This window comes from Agelaius tricolor, unplaced genomic scaffold, assembly GCF_023055355.1.
Source record: "Agelaius tricolor isolate 1412-34295 unplaced genomic scaffold, bAgeTri1.0.p SCAF_9, whole genome shotgun sequence".
Lineage (NCBI taxonomy): Eukaryota > Metazoa > Chordata > Aves > Passeriformes > Icteridae > Agelaius > Agelaius tricolor.
In genome coordinates, this window is record NW_027269269.1 from 33608854 (window position 1) to 33624587 (window position 15734).

Sequence of the window (15734 nt, forward strand, 5' to 3'; positions counted from 1 at the left end):
AGAAACACACACACATGGAGAGAGCTCTCCCTCCTAGATACACTGGACTGCAGAAGAGAATTCCATGTCAAACTGGTCCAGTTGCAGTGATGGGAAGTATACAGAGGGAAACTCAGTTATATCAGGAGACAGGGGTAATGGCAATAGCCAGAGGGGCAAACAAGGTCTTGGGATTCATCTCTGACTCTCAGTATCTCAGGAGCTGTCTCTAAGGCAGAGACTTGTCACTAACACTAGTGCACTCCATGACCCCACAGCAGCTCCTAACTGCAAGAGTTTATGAGAATGAACCTTCAAATTGGTCCCAAACTCCCCAAACTGGTGCTGAAACTGACCCTCCCACTAGTTATCAAGCCTTGGAAAGCAATCTGGTGGAGGAAGACACCCATAATTGTGCTCAGCAGGTCCGGGATGTCTTCTATTCCAATCCTTCCACTGCAATTCTGTGTAATGTGCTCCTGCCTGAGCAGGGGAGTTGGTCCAGGTGACTCCACTGGTGTCCCTTCCAGCCTGAATCATTCTGTGACCCTGCTGAAAACATGGGAGTGAGACAAGTACCTTGTCAGAGGCAGACCTAGCTGCTTCTGTGCCATGAGACAGCGTAAAGCACCAGGAGTGCTCGGTAAGGGCAAGCAGCAATCAGAACAGATGAATGAAGTAAGAGGAGTCTGCGGGAGCGGAGCTGCAGAGATTAGCCATTCCTAGGCACTGGCATCAAGGAACTATATTTGCTTACAGAATGAAAAATGTGCTCCATAAACATTTGACATGGACTAATTTCTATGGCAAGCCTTGTCTTCACAAATAAAGACCATGGACAAGACAGGTGAGATTACACACTGCTGGGGCTGGCTGCTCCATATCCATTAAAGAGACAGTGCTCCCATGATTCCCCCCCCCCCGCCAAAACCCACCTGGGTCTGTGCAGTGACCAGTGGGGCATGTTCCTGACTTCTCCAAATGATGACATACTCGAGGCTAGGCATGCTTTCATTTCTGATGGAGGGTTTGTTTGGCTTTGCCCTGGATCTATCAATAATGGCTCTCCAATATTGGCCTAATCCCCCTGTTAATGGCTTTGACGACTTGACTAATTGCTGCAATAATTGATAGAACCCGACTCCTATAACTGGTCGATTCCAACCTCGAGTACCGGCAGCAATAAAATATTATGCTGCCATAAATAACAGTATCACTTGGCTTGCTAATAGAAGGTAAAAGTGGCCACTGGTCTGTCGGTGCCCTGGCTGACCCCACTCCACATCCCCACCTCCTCTCCTGCCCTCTCCCACCCTGTGCCACAGACTGCAGCAGTATCCAAGGGGACGTCAACCTTCCACGACTTAATAGAAGGCAATTTGTCACCTCCCACTCGCTGTCTGTAGCTGGAGATGGACACCTGGGCAGCACCTCAGGCTGTATGAGCCCGTGGCCTCCTCCCACCCTCCATGCTCATATTAGAAGGCCCTGGCTGATAATATTTGATAAATAGCGTGGGGGTTCTCTCGCTGCACCCGCCCCGCATTGTGGCGCTGCAGCAGCTGCAGAAGGTCACTCATTGGGGAAATATGTTTCTGTCAGTGGGATCGAAAAAAGTTTAGTGGAGTGACAGGCCTCAATTTTTCAAATTTTATTAACTCCATCCTCTTAACAATTTGTCTTGAATTCCTTCAGATTCTGGATAACTGTCAATAGAGCTGGCGACGCAGTGGATACTGGTACTTAGGTCCCCCACTGCTGTCAGGATAGGGACGGGGATGGCAGGAGGAGGGAGAGATAGCAGGGGGAAAAGGAGAATGCCAAAGGGCACAGACAAAACCTGGAGAAACATCCCAGTGATGCTCCCTGTGTCCTCAGCAGCCCCAAGACCCTGCTCTTGTCACTCCATCCTGTCAGGGCAGAAGACTAGCAGGTCTGAGCCTGCTGCAGCCAGAACAACGTTCACACTTCTAACAGACAGGACAGGGCACACAGTGGCATTGGAACCTCATATGGACAACCAGAGAATGACATTGCTCCGAAGAGTGGACAGATAACAGCTTGAGAAAGCCCTGAGTACTGGGACAAGGAAAGGACTCTTGAGGACCTTGTTTCACAGCCCAGCCAGACGGTGTGAAACCTCCTGCTCCTGGGCATACCCACAGGCAGCCTCTGGCTGAGTGTTTGGGTCCTGAGCTGTTCCCAGCAGTGGGTGTGGGGACAGAGAACTGGCATGACACAGCCCCTGTCTGATGCCACTCCAGAGGTCCTGCCTGCAAATGAGCTGGGCAGCAGCAGTGGCCTGTGGTGACCTGTGTTACGGAAAGACAAGATGCCAAAATGTTCAATGTCTCCCATCTTCCTTCTCTGGTGTCCAGAAGGAACAATATGGTGGAGGTGGAAACTGAGTGCTTGCACAAGTCTCTGGCACAGCTTCAGTCACCAAAGTCAGGGAAAGCCATTCTCCCACTATAAAGCCATTCAACAAGGACAGAATCACAGAACATTTTAGGTATGAAAAGCCCTCTGAAACCATTGGGTCCAACCATCCCCCCAGGGCCACCACTAACCCACGTCCCCAAGTGCCACAACTACATGGCCATCCCTTTCAGGGATGGAGACTCCACCACGGCTTTGGGTAGCCTGTGCCAGGGCTGGACAACCCTTCAAGGGAAGGAATTTTCCCCATAACCAACGTAAAACTCCCCTGGCACAACTTGAAGCCATTTCCTCTTGTCTTATCTATCGCTTGTTATCTCGGAGAAGATACAAATCCCCACCTACATAATACAGCCACTGCATAAAGCCACTCTCCCCAGTATAAAACTGGGGAGAAGTTTGAAGTACTTTTCCCCACTATAAAACCATTCATAGAATCACAGAATTGCTGACTGGTTTGAGTCCAAAGGGACCATAAAGACCATTTATTTCCAATCCTCCTGCCATGAATAGGGATGCCATTCTCCCCAGTATAAAGCCATTGAATCAGTACAAAGCCATTCTCTCCAGTGTAAAGCTATTCTCTCCAATATAGAACCCCAGCACCGAGTTTGTCCTGAGTGGAGGGTCTGAGCACACTTGTCCCCTGGGCAGGATAGGTACAGGCAAGGTCTGGGTAGAGGCAGCAAGGATGAACCTTGAGGGCACTTCTCTCTGCTCCTCATGGCACTGCACCCAGGAGTACCTCAACATCTTTTACCAGGCCCTGTGAGCACCCATTCTGCCTAGGTCACTGCCTTGGACCCATCCTGTGCTCCAGCACACCGAGGGGACTTGGGGAGCATTCCTTTCCCTGCAGCAGACTCTGCTGGATCAAATATCCCAGAAGTGAGTGGGAAATAAACTCTTTTTTTTCTGTTGAAGGGAACTAAATCCCAGAAAGAGGAGCCTGGAGCCTGGAAGTACCAAAGCCATGGTGGTTGGTGCTGAGGGTGCTGGAAGTGGACACACTGAATGGCCATCACCCTAGACCAGGATGTCCCCATGTGCCACATCTACACATCTGTTAAGTCCTTCCAGGGATGGGGACTCCACCACTGCCCTGGGCAGCCTATGCCAGGGCTGGACAACACTTTCAGGGAAGAAATTTCCTCTAATACTTAACCTAAACTTCCCCTGGTGCAACTTGAGGCCATTTCTTCTTGTCCTGTCACTTGTTGCCTGTGAGAATCTGGCTACAACCTCCTTTTGAGTAGTAGAAGACAGTGAGAAGGTTCCACCTGAACCTCCATTTTTTCCCATGAGGGGCACAAAACTGACCCCAAGATCTGAGGTGTGACCTCACCAGTGGTACAGGGATCAGTCACTGTCCTTGTCCTGCTGGCCATGCTATTGGTGACACAAGCCAAGATCCCCTTGGTCTTATTGTCCACCTGGGCACACACATTGCACCTGCACCAGCTCCAGTTCCACCACATCAAATGCTGCCTAATGCACAGCCCTGGGCTGGCAGCAGCCCTCACAGAGCTCCAGGGAACAAGATCTGTGCTCCCTTGGTCCAGTGGCCTCACTCTCAAAACACAAGAAGCCTTTCCAACCTAAATTTGTCCAGCCAGATTGGATGGGTCTTAGAGCAACCTGTTCTAGTGGAAGGTGTTCCTGCCCATGGCAGGGGGTTGGAACTGGATGAGCTTAACATCCCTTTCAAATCATTATGTGATTTTGTGAAGGAAGGATTTAGACTTAACTAAGAATTAGATGTTTCTGGGGTAGAGTTTACATGGAAAAGCAGATACCCAGAGCTCTGAGACGAAGGTCAGATGCTGACAAGGGCAGGTAGCAACCAGCAAGGAGAGGTCCTCTTGGAGGTGCAGCTTAACCAGTGCTCCCAAACCTTGTGAACCAGACTGAACACAAATCTTTATGTACTTGGTCAGACACAACAGTCTCAGGACTGGGATGCATAAGCTGGAACAGAGGCAAAGGAGGAGACTGGTCAAAGCAGCATGTAAACTGGACTGCAGGAAAGGACTGAGCTCCACTGGTGGAGTGGTGAGGTCAGCTGTTAAAGACTGGAAACAAAATGAAGGTAAGAGAGGCAACTGTATGAGCCAGTGACACAGGATTAGTACAGAATGAAATGCCCTGACCAAACAGGGAAAATACAGCATGAAGGTCACCCCTCTGAGACACTGAAGGGCACTGCAACACACAGAAAACATGCTCAGGGACTGCGAGGATAAAGAGCATAACACCAATAAATTGTTAAACTGGTGGAAACCAGAGACTAAGAGCTCTGGCAGTCAGAAAGCTTCCAAGACAAGGTGCAAGTCTTAATTCAGCCTTGGACAAAGCAAAAGGCTTTCTCCAAACCTCAGCTCCTAAATACCACACTGCAATGGGACACATGTTCATGCCAAACTTCCTCACCAGAAAATCCAGCAAAGAATCCATGGCCAAGGAGCTTTGTATCACAAGGGGAAAACATGCATCCTGCTTGAAATAAAGCAGCAGCCCACCAGCAGGTAACTGTCAGAAACGTGAATATAAAGACTGAAGATACCCATGATATTTATTAAAGTTCTTATCATAAGAAGAGTTAGGACCTCCTCCTAAAGGAAGAAACCACACCATCATCCTTCCAAACCCAGGGTGGATGAAGAAAATCCAATGAAGTGTTTGCTCTGGCAAATTAAATGTAAAAACAGATTTAAAAGAGGCCACTTCTTTAGGAATGAAAGCTAGGAGCCTTATTAGAAGCTGGAAGTCAGCCTGAGATGGTGAGTTTCCATAAGTGATAAAGATCGAGGCCAGGTTGGACAGGACTTGGAGCAACCTGATCTACAGAGAGGTGTCCCGTCCATGGCGAGGGTTTGTAACAAGATGAGCCTGAAGGTCGCTTCCAATCCAAAACTGTTCTCTGATTCTCCGGCAAATGGGAAAGTTCCAATAAAGAAATAGGAAAAGAATTAATAAACGTCTCAAATGCATGCACCTTTCACTCTTGCTTTATTGGAGCCTGAGTGTAATTTGGTCTATGCCTACTTGCAACTGCATGTGAAAACAATCCACCTGACTCCTGATGCTTGTTTTGTAAGGTAAGAGAGAGGAAACTACCAAATCATACTCTTCCAATATGTCCATCACCCTTTCTCCATATACCCATGTGTGCAGAGCTCTTAAGATCATTCCAAACACATTGTCACTGTCAAGTTTGTCCCAGAAACACTTCAAGAGGGATCTGTTTACTCCCCTGTCCTAAGGGAAAACTATTCCTAAGTGCTTCAACACAGACAGAAATGCGCTGGCACTTTGGACTCTTATTGCTCTCACCACAGTGGGATGCTGGATGCCTTGATGCTGGGATATGATTGGTTTCTAAATCCCAGTTTCATAGGATTTTAATTACTGGTCTGGCATGGTAGGGAGTGGAACTGGCTGCGGTCAGACGAAGGATCGATACGCCGGCCCAGAACATATTGAGCCTCGGCACTCGCAGATGCTATTGCACTATTTAATCATCTTTTGCAAAATTTACAGTGCAACAGAAGGAATCAATACGGAATTTATCCGATTCCCTTGTAAATATGAGCATGGAGAGGGAGAGAGATGTCAGGCACTCTGGCATGACAGCTGGTCAGGGCAGCAAACCTCCACAACAGACCACCCAGGACAGCTACCATGCCTGTGACTCACCAAAAAGGGCCCAGCCAGCCACTGGGACTTGCATTCCTGGGGACAGCTGCACCCACAGTGGCTGCATTTGTATGCTCTGACCTGCTTGTAAGCTAAACCTTGTTCCAGCCACTCTAAAGGAAAAATGGGAGGAAATCACACAGGTTGTGCACAGCGTGGTTTACAGAGTCTGTTATAGAGTCATAGAATACTTTCATGGAATTTTCTGGGTTAGAAAAGCCTTGCCAGACCATCAAGTTCAACTATTCCCTCAGCACTAACCCATGTCCCCAAGTGCCACACCCACAAGGCTTTTAAATCCCCCAGTGGGGACTCCACCACTGCCCTGGGCAGCCTGTGCCAAGCCTGAACAACCCTTCTGGGGAAGAAATTTTCCCCATATCCAAACTAAACCTCCCCTGGCACACCTCAAGGCAGTTTCCTCTAATCCTGTTGCTTGTTACCTGGGAGAAGAGCCTGACCCCCATCTGACTCCACCTTCCTTTCAGGGAGTTGTAGAGAGGGAGGAGTTCTGCCCTGAGCTCTTTCTTACTGTGGTAACTGCTGACTGCAGCAAAACCTCAATATTACTTTCCCCGGATGCATTAAAACCAAAGCTCTCTCCTCTCTGGAAGTGGCTGCTGGGGACCTGAGAGCCTACTCTCTAGGGATATCCTTTACTCTCCCTCTGGAAGAATGGACCCTTTTAATCTGAGATGCAACAGAAAACACTCCAAGATATATTAAGTAGTAGTTAATAAGAAATTAATTGGGTTAGAAAAACCCAATTAATTAGAACCTGATTTTTCCAGAGAATACCATAAGCACTTTTGCTTTCTGATGTCCAAAGCCCATCCCTTGCAATGCTGGCTCCATAATCTGTTTACCCATCACTCACCCTACTCACAAGATCTGCAATTACATTGGACTGAGGAGATGAGTGCACAACATTATGGACAAATGCACTGGGCTAAATTTACTAGCAAATCGAGTTCAGCAGACCAGGTTATTGTAGCTTCAGCTAAAATGTTTTCACAAATGTATGTTCATTTCTTCCTCTCTCTCTTTCACATCTAATTAGAGATGAGAGACTCCAAGATTGCTGAAGAGGACTTTTGGACAAGGGCAAGGAGTGACAGGACAAGGGGGAATGGCTTCCCAGTGACAGAGGACAGGGTTAGATTGGGTATTAGGAAGAAATTCTTGGATGTGAGGGTGGTGAGGCCCTGGCACAGGTTGCCCAGAGAAGCTGTGGCTGCCCCATCCCTGGAAATGTTGAAGGCCAGGTTGGATGGGGTTGGAGCAATCTAAATTAATGGAAGGTGTCCCTGCCCATGGCAGTGGGGTGGAATGAGAAGACCTTTAAGGTCCCTTACAACCCAAACCATTTTGTGCTCATGTGATCCCCCTGTAGATGTATTGCAGTAGGCATTTCCAATGCAGTAACAGCCTGGTCAGCCTGTGTGCTGGCTCTAGGAGGAGCTGGGAGCAGAGGGGATGATTCCTGAAGATGGGAAATAGAAAGCAGGGCAGTCAGGATTGAGGAGAGCACTGGGGAGAATGGGGGACAAATGGAGCCTGCTCAGGTTTGACAGGAGGGCAGGTGTTGGTTTCTGCAGTGGGGATAGAGAGAGGGGAAGTCCCAGGAACTGGCATGGGTCAATCTCTGAAGGAAGGAACTGCTCTGTTTTTAGGCAAGGGTAGGAAATACAAGCCCCTACCCACATACATGCAGCAGCAGAGTAGTGCACTGCCACACAACCGTGTAGAAACAACATTTCCACATGCCAGCAGATGACAGTTCAGATAACCCCTTGCTACATGGACACACAGACACACACAGACCAAACACAACTTGGAAAAGCTCTTGGAAATTAATTTTGAGATCCTAGAAAAATGGCAGCTGAGCTGCTACACACCAGGGAACCTTGCTTCTATGCTTCTTCCTGTGCCTAGTTTCTCAGGTGTATACATAAGCAAGTGCTAACGATATTCTGATTTTGCATTTTTTTTAAGCTCCAACCTACGACAGCTCCTGCAGCATCTTCTTCTGTGCTCTGTCTAGTGTAACTTTAATTTACTGAAAGGTTACCACAGCTATGACAACTCTTCCCAGTACAAGGCTGTGAAAAGGGAACGGTTTCTCATGCTGGGAGCAGGGCCATTTACCTGCAGGGCAAATCCCTGAGCAGCAGCAGTGCTGTCCCTAGCTCTGAATCACAGAATCCAAGGTTGTTTGAGCTGAACAGACCTTAAAGCCCACATCATCCCACTCCCCTGCCATGGGCAGAGACACCGTTCCACAAGACCTGGTTGCTCCCGGACCTATCCAACCTCGCCTGGAACACTACCAGGGATGGGGCAGCCACAGCTGCTCTGGGCAACCTGTGCCAGGGCCATCCACCCTCACAGGGAAGAATTTCTTCCCAATTTCCCATCTAATCCTGCCCTCTGTCAGTGGGGAGCCCTGACTTGTCCTGTGACTCCATGCACTTATCCAGAGTCCCTCTCCAGCTATCTTGGAGCCTCTTTAGGCACTGGCAGGTGTTCTCATGTCTCCCTGGAGCCTTCTGTTCTCCAAGGTGAACAACCCCAGCTCTCCCAGACTGTCTCCAGAGCAGAAGGGCTCCGGCCCTTGAACAAACTCCATGACTCTGGACACATGAATCAGTGCCTCCCTGCATTTCAGCAACAGATTCTGGAGCAGAACCGTTTGTGGAAGGGAGGTTGATGTTGGCTATGCTCCATGGCAGGGTTACACCATTGCCAGAAAGCTGCACCTTTTAATACTGGCTATTTCACTTAAATACTGACATAATAATAAAAGCTCCCTCTAAAACAAGGGGATTTCTGTTACCAGCAAGCTGGTGACCCTGCCTGCCTTCCTCTGAGCCAAACACAAAGTCCCTGGAATCAATTGTGCCTGCAGTAGCAACTGGTGCACTGTGCGGATGTGAGCGCTCACCCACCCCTTCCCCAAACACCGACATTTATGGTGTTGCCTCAGGTCAGGGGACTGTGAAATGTCACCAACAACTGCCCGAAAGGACAACAGAGCTGCCACTTCATCTCGCGGTCTGCTGGGCACACACATGCTGACCAAAGGGCTATAAGGTCCTGGAGGGGTCAAGCGAGTCACTGAATGGGCCACAAAAGGCCAGGGATGTGGGGTGAGGGGCAAGTGCAGGGAGCTTCCCTTAAAAACAACAGGGGGGTCAGGAAGTGGCTGGAGCAGAGAGGGGCTGGGCAGTTAATGGCTTTGGCCCGAGGGCAGAGCACCAGCCAGAGAAGTTAGAGGGAGAGTAAATGGAGAGTTAGTAAAAGGCAGGTGTAGGGAGAGATCAAGGGGAGCCTGTTCCATGTCAGCAACCGGGAGCCACCCTGTGTGCGATGTCAATGGCAGCACAGGGGCATTACCCTCACAAAGGGCTGAACGGGGTTCGATCTCCACACCAAGACCCTTGGCCATGTATTCATCCCAGATTACACTGACCAGGAGGCAGGGATCCCCTGCTTTGGGAGGAGGGGAACGCCTCCAGTGAATGCCCTGAAATCCTCCTATCATGCGCCCATCAGGAAATCCAATTCCAGCACCCAAAACTGGCTGAAAGGGCAGGGGAGGGTCTGCTGTCACCCCAACAGTTCAGAGTCCACCTGACAGAAAGGTGAAGTTTATTACATTTAGCAAATAATCCTCATACATCTGCATCCTAAACCATGACTGCAAAAGGTAAGTGGGTACTGTGGACGGTGAACAGGGATTAATCTGAGGAACACTGCGAACTCAACCTTGGGAGGGGCTCCAATGGCAATTTCACACCATTGCCAAATGGAGATTCCCACCAGTGGGTTGTTGTCTCTAGGATCTGAGCACTGGGACATGCTCTACAAGACAAGGATTTCCGCTTGGAAATGAACTCTGAGGCTCTTGAGCAGGATCCAGAAGGATTTCTGTGGGGCTGGACTAAGAATGGAACAGTGATGAGTGAGCATCACATCCTCTGGCTAACTTCTGAATTTTTACTTTGATTTCACACAATCCTTCCATTTGTACCCAAACAAACACAGTCCCACAGATTGTTAAATGCTTTTTTTTCCTGAGATCCAAGGGAGTTCTTTCAAGCTGAGACACTTTGCTACTAACAAAGAACTCTCTGTGGGCACCAGGCAGAGAAAGAGCCATTCACAGGGATGGCAGTGGCTCCAGGACAGACACAGAAATATCTCTGGAACAAAAAGAACAGTTGCCTCTGTGAAGTGAGGCCTAGATTGGAAGAGTACTTGGAGAGCTAAGTAGGGCACAACTGGAGAAATAAGGTGGACTTACTCCTTACAATGATTTATTCAGGTCAGAAAAATTCTTTAGTGCCAACTTCAGTTATTTGCACCCATCTTTTACCTGTACTTAGGGTAACCAAGGAGCTGCCCTGGTACTTTCAATCAACTGATAATATGTGTCATGCAAGGAGGGCTTCCAAGGCAGAAATGAGAAGCAGATATCTTTGTAGAAAATGCTATTCCAGGTGATTCTGCCCCTCTGCCCCACTCCGGTGAGACCCCACCTGAAGTGCTGCCTCCAGCTCTGGGGTCCAACAACAGAAGGTTCTAGAAATGCTGGAGTGAGTCCAGAGGAGGCCAGAGAGGTGCTTTGAGGGCTGAGCCCCTCTGCTCTGGAGACAGGCTGGGAGAGCTGGGAGTGGTCAGTCCAAACCATTCTGTGATTCTATGATTCACACCATGACATATGTCAAACACTCTCCAGCCTCCAGTACAGACTCCCTGCACAGATCTGTTCCCAATACTGCTATGACAAGGACCTTTCCAGCCCTTCTACCCCACTGCCACTCCCTGTAACACTCCAGAGCCCCTTGCACTCTCCCACAAAGCCCTTCCAGGTCTGTGCATTCACAACCCGTTGCTCAAGCAGGTAAAGCCTGCTCCACTCTGCTCCTCCTGTGGGCATCCCTGCCACAACTCTGGGATCCCAGAGGTCTTGTTGGAGACCTTGTGACTGTCAGTGCCCATGGCCAAGTGACTGCTGAGCAGGTGCTGTTGGCCCATGCAACAGCCATGCAGTAAGTCACATGCTCTGGGACTGTGCCAGGTTCTGTGTTCCTGCAATGCCCATTCATGCTGCAAACATGGAGGGGGGCTTCTATGTCAGAAAAATGCAGTGGACCCCACTTGGGGGGGGGCAGTATTTTTGTCTGAAGACTTCCCAGTCACAATGTCCACACAGTCCCTTGGCTTCCTGAGCAGCTGCCTGCTTTTTCAGCTCTCTTCCCTGCAAGGAGCCCTGCCTTTGCAACAGAATTTCTTTCATTGGTTCCTTTGGTTTTGGGTTAATTTATGGCCAGGAGCTGGGGCTCTGGTATCTGTAAGGCTCCCAGAGAAACCCTGACCTGGAGTTCAGTGCTACAGAATCTCACCCCTACTCTCTTATATTTCTATTTGTGAAAGATAATAAGCACATAATACAGATGAGTATCAAGGTTCAATGTTGCCACAATTAATTTTCCTCATCCCATCTGGGGACATTTAGCCATCACAGATGCTACATTCTATTTTCTTTTTATCTGCTTTCTTAAAGAATGAGCCTTATGAGACCACGTCATACCATTACATACTTGTGTGCTTCCCTAGAATTAACTTCTGAGATGCCCACACCACAAAGGCTACAACATTCCTCAAATCTTTGCAAAAATCAGCATCTGGTCAACCAGACCCTAGTGAGCCTGTCTCTGGTAGGGCCAGGCTGTGACAGGTGACCACTTTATGTTCCATCTGACTGCTGACAGCATACACCTGAGGCAGGGACAGGACTGCTGGCTCATCTCCAGGTGACCTTGGGGACATTGCAGGAGGAGAGCTGCTGAAATTGCTGGAGGAGAAGGAATGCTGGGGAAAAAGGACATCACATCTGGAGGAAAGCAGAATTATAGACCAGTTTGGTGGTCTGGCACACTGTGCATGTGCAGGTACACACCAAGCAGATGCCAGCTCTGGAGAACAGCACAAGAGTCACAAATATCATCCCAGAAGGAACAGCAGGAGGGTACATATAAAAACCATTGCCAGGGCAGCACATTCCTGTTCTGTTTGCTAAATGCATCTTCTCATTCTACTCCACTAGTGCTGATAAGCTTTTTCCCCATGAAGACAGCTAAACACTGAACAGGTTGCCCAGGTGAGTATACAAGTGAAGACTGTGAGGAGAAGGGCCCTGTGATTTAACCAGGAGGGCCAGTAACTGCATAAGCTAATTCTGACCAATTCTCACAAGAGCTGCATTGTCCCAGTGCCAACAGTGCTTGAGTGTCCCCCATTTCATCTGGGTACCAGCACCTATCCTGTGCCCTGCCTACAGAGCAGATCCATTCCTGCTATAGCAGGGACCCTTCCATTCCACAAAGGGACATGAGGGATATGACAGATGGCTTGAGTAAATACTGCAGGTGGGAAATGAAAAAATACTAAGCAGAGACCAGTGGGGGCATGTGGGGCACCCAGTCCAGCTCTGGGGCTCCCAAGATTAGAAGGGTGTGGAGCTGCTGGAGTGAGGACAAAGGAGGTCACAGAAGCTCTCCAAGGGCTCTCTGGAGACAGGCTGAGAGAGTGGGGGGTGTTTAGCCTGGAGAAGGGAAGGCTCCAGGGAGACCTTAGAGCACCTGCCAGTGCCTAAAGAGGATCCAAAGGAGCTGGAGAGTGCTCCAAGAGCCTGGAGTGACAAGACAAGGGGGAGTGGCTTCCCATTGACAGAGGGCAGGGTTAGATGGGATATTGGGAAGAAATTCTGCCCTGTGAGGGTGCCAAGGCCCTGGCACAGGTTGCCCAGAGAGGTTGTGACTGCCCATCCCTGGAAGTGTCCCAGGCCAGGTTGGATGCAGCTTGGCACAACCAGGTCTAGTGGAAGGTGTCCCTGCCCATGGCAGAGGGTTAGAATTGGATGATTTTTGAGGTTCCTTCCAACCCAAACCATTCCAAGATTCTATGATTCCCTGGATGTTTAACTGCAGGAGGAAAGGGAAAGCTCAATGACTAAGGTGAGAAGAGCCACCGAAAGCACATGGAGAAAAATCACTGGAAATGAACGGGAACACAGAAACTAAAATGTAAAGAGATGAAAGCAAACAGCAAATCACACCAAACTGTGACAGTGACAGAGTGTGGCCTGTGTCTGAACCTGACAATTTTGTAGGATGGGCTGACTCAGAAGTGCTCCTGGCCCATGAGCTGGGTGGAAGTACAGAACTCACCTGCATCCAGCAGCAGTTTGACTGTCAGGTAGTCATCAGCCAGAACTGCGTAGTGCAGAGCTGTGCAGCCCTTGAAGTTGGCTCGGACGTTGAGACGGTTGTTGAAGTCATCCTCCCGGGTGACAAGGACTGCAGGGACAAAGAGTGAAAGCTCAGCTCACTGAGATAACTGCAGAACTGCTCATCTAGATGTGCAGCAGCAGCATGGACCCACCACCCTTCCTTCACCAGGCAGGAAGCTTCTTAAGGACTTTGTGACCTTTTCTGGGACCACCAGGACCCCAGTGGGTATTTCTGGTGGCCATTGCCCCCACTCCACTGAGCAGCAGTAGACTTAAGGACAACATGGTTTCCATGTATCCCAGTGACTGCCTACACAGTGCCCAGGCAGGGGAGGAGGTCGGTGGAGAACACCTGAGCAAAGACCTCAGCATTTTCCCAGCCATTTATTGTAGGGTAACAGGATGGCTTGACTTGGAATAAACCTTAAACCTCATCTGGTTCTACCCCCATGCCATAGGCAGGGAAACCTTCCACAAGACCAGGCTGCTCCAAGCTTTGTCCAGCCTGGTCTTGAACACTTCCAGAGATGCGGCAGTCACAGGTTTTCTGGGCAACTTGTGCCAGGGCATTGCCACTCTCACAGGGCAGAATTTCTTACCAATATCTAATCTAAATAATGTTTTTAGCAAACAGAAGGGAAGCTGTGACAGGAATGAATGCTGCCACACTATGGCTTGACCTTTAAGCAAATTCCTGATTTTGGGAGTTTCCAGCCCACAAGTCCATGTGTCTCAGCAGGGCATGGCTCTGAAGGAAGGGTCTGCAGCACCCCTGCTCTCCTGTAGCTGGTTTAAAGATCAGGCTTTAGAAAACCTGGATTTTAAACTCTTTGCTTTAGTCATCAGCAAAAAAAATAAGAGAGAGTGACTTTTTACAGGGGCAGATAGTGACAGGACCAGTAAGAATGTCTTCAAACTGACAGTGGGCAGTGTAAGATTGAATATTGGGAAGAAATTCTTCCCTGTGAGAGTGGTGAGACAATGACACAGGTTGTCCAGAGGAAGCCCCTTAAATACCTGTCCCACCATGGAGCATGAGTGACGGTGGAATTGGTGTATGCTGTCTCCATTCAAATAAACACCACCCACCTGGTGGGCCAAATCCTGCTCCTGGAGGTGTGTCCAGCTCCTTGGTGAAAGGGTCTGTACCCAAAACTCATTAGACCCAGATCCAGGGGCAGGGAGAGCTCCCAAGTGCTCTGAGCACCTTATACTGTGCTATGGCAAAGCAAGCAGAGCTGGAAAATGGATGGGCTGCAGGGACTTCTTCACAGTCCCTCCTAAGAGCCATCAAAAGATTTCTAGGAGATTCGAAAAGTTCCAAAGAGAGAAACACTGTGATGAATACCTGACACTGTCCGAGCCCAGCATCTCCACTAATGAACCACAGTCCCTCCAGGAAGATCAATTAATGCCCTGGCTCCTTTCCTTCCCTGGGTCCTTTCTCCAAGCACACAGGGTGAGTATGTATATTTATTTGTCGTCATTTCCTACCCAGGGAGGAGCAGGATAATGAACTGCGTGCGTCAGGGAAGATGAATCTGAGATACTAGGGAGCAGCGCAGTAAAGAGATTAAAGTGTTATTATTGTTGGTTTTTTTCCCCCATGGTCCGTTGTGACAGCTCGGCCGTCATCTGTAAAAAATGTCTCTGAGAAAGATAATCATCGGAAACTCAATAAAGCGTCAGGGGAAGCCTCGTCCACCATCCATCACTGGGTGCCTGGAAATTTTCAGCCCTCTGTCTCCCTTCCTGCCATCCATATAAATGTCTGTAATATATTTTGCGCAGTGGTTGTGGAGCACACCCTCTCGATTTGGATGTTTTTATGAAAAAATATTTATACACGAAATATGTAAATGTCTAAAAAAAAAGAAAAAACAAAGGCAGTTTCTCTCTCTCTTTTTAAAAACGCAACTGAATTTATTCTTTTTAATAAAACATGTCAACGAAAGAATTAATGCAACTTCTCATGGAGTGGCCTTATCTTTTCTTCACCCCAAAATATATAACATTAGAGAGGGATGAATGCAGACAAAAACAATTAACTTTCTTGGTTGATACACTTTATCTTAAATAAAGTCTATGTACATGCATTATGTATTGGCATTCTATTGCTCATTTTTTAATGCAGTTTCATACATTTTACATTCCCTGCTATAGGGATATGATCTATGTATACTCTCTCTCCTATCAAGAAGTAGGTCTGCTGCATGGGTGGGTCACAGTGAGGGATGAGAGCACGGAGCTTTTAAAAATACAGAATAATGCCCTGTCAAAGCTGTCACCTCACTGCTCCATCTTCTTAACTCAACCTGTGCTT

The 15734-nt window shown here is 48.6% G+C and overlaps 1 protein-coding gene across 7 annotated transcripts in view; it reads right to left on the reverse strand.

Annotated features, from left to right (window-relative positions):
- The window catches only part of CLPB (ClpB family mitochondrial disaggregase), a 73280-nt gene that overhangs the window by 28049 nt on the left and 29497 nt on the right, over nt 1–15734 (reverse strand). For 6 of the 7 annotated variants that reach the window (XM_071433606.1, XM_071433601.1, XM_071433602.1 and 3 more), the window contains one exon: nt 13350–13478. The exons of the other annotated variant lie outside the window; for it this stretch is intronic. In XM_071433606.1, coding sequence (XP_071289707.1) covers nt 13350–13478 — 129 coding nt within the window. The remainder of the gene's footprint in view (nt 1–13349; nt 13479–15734) is intronic. 7 annotated transcript variants of the gene reach the window in all.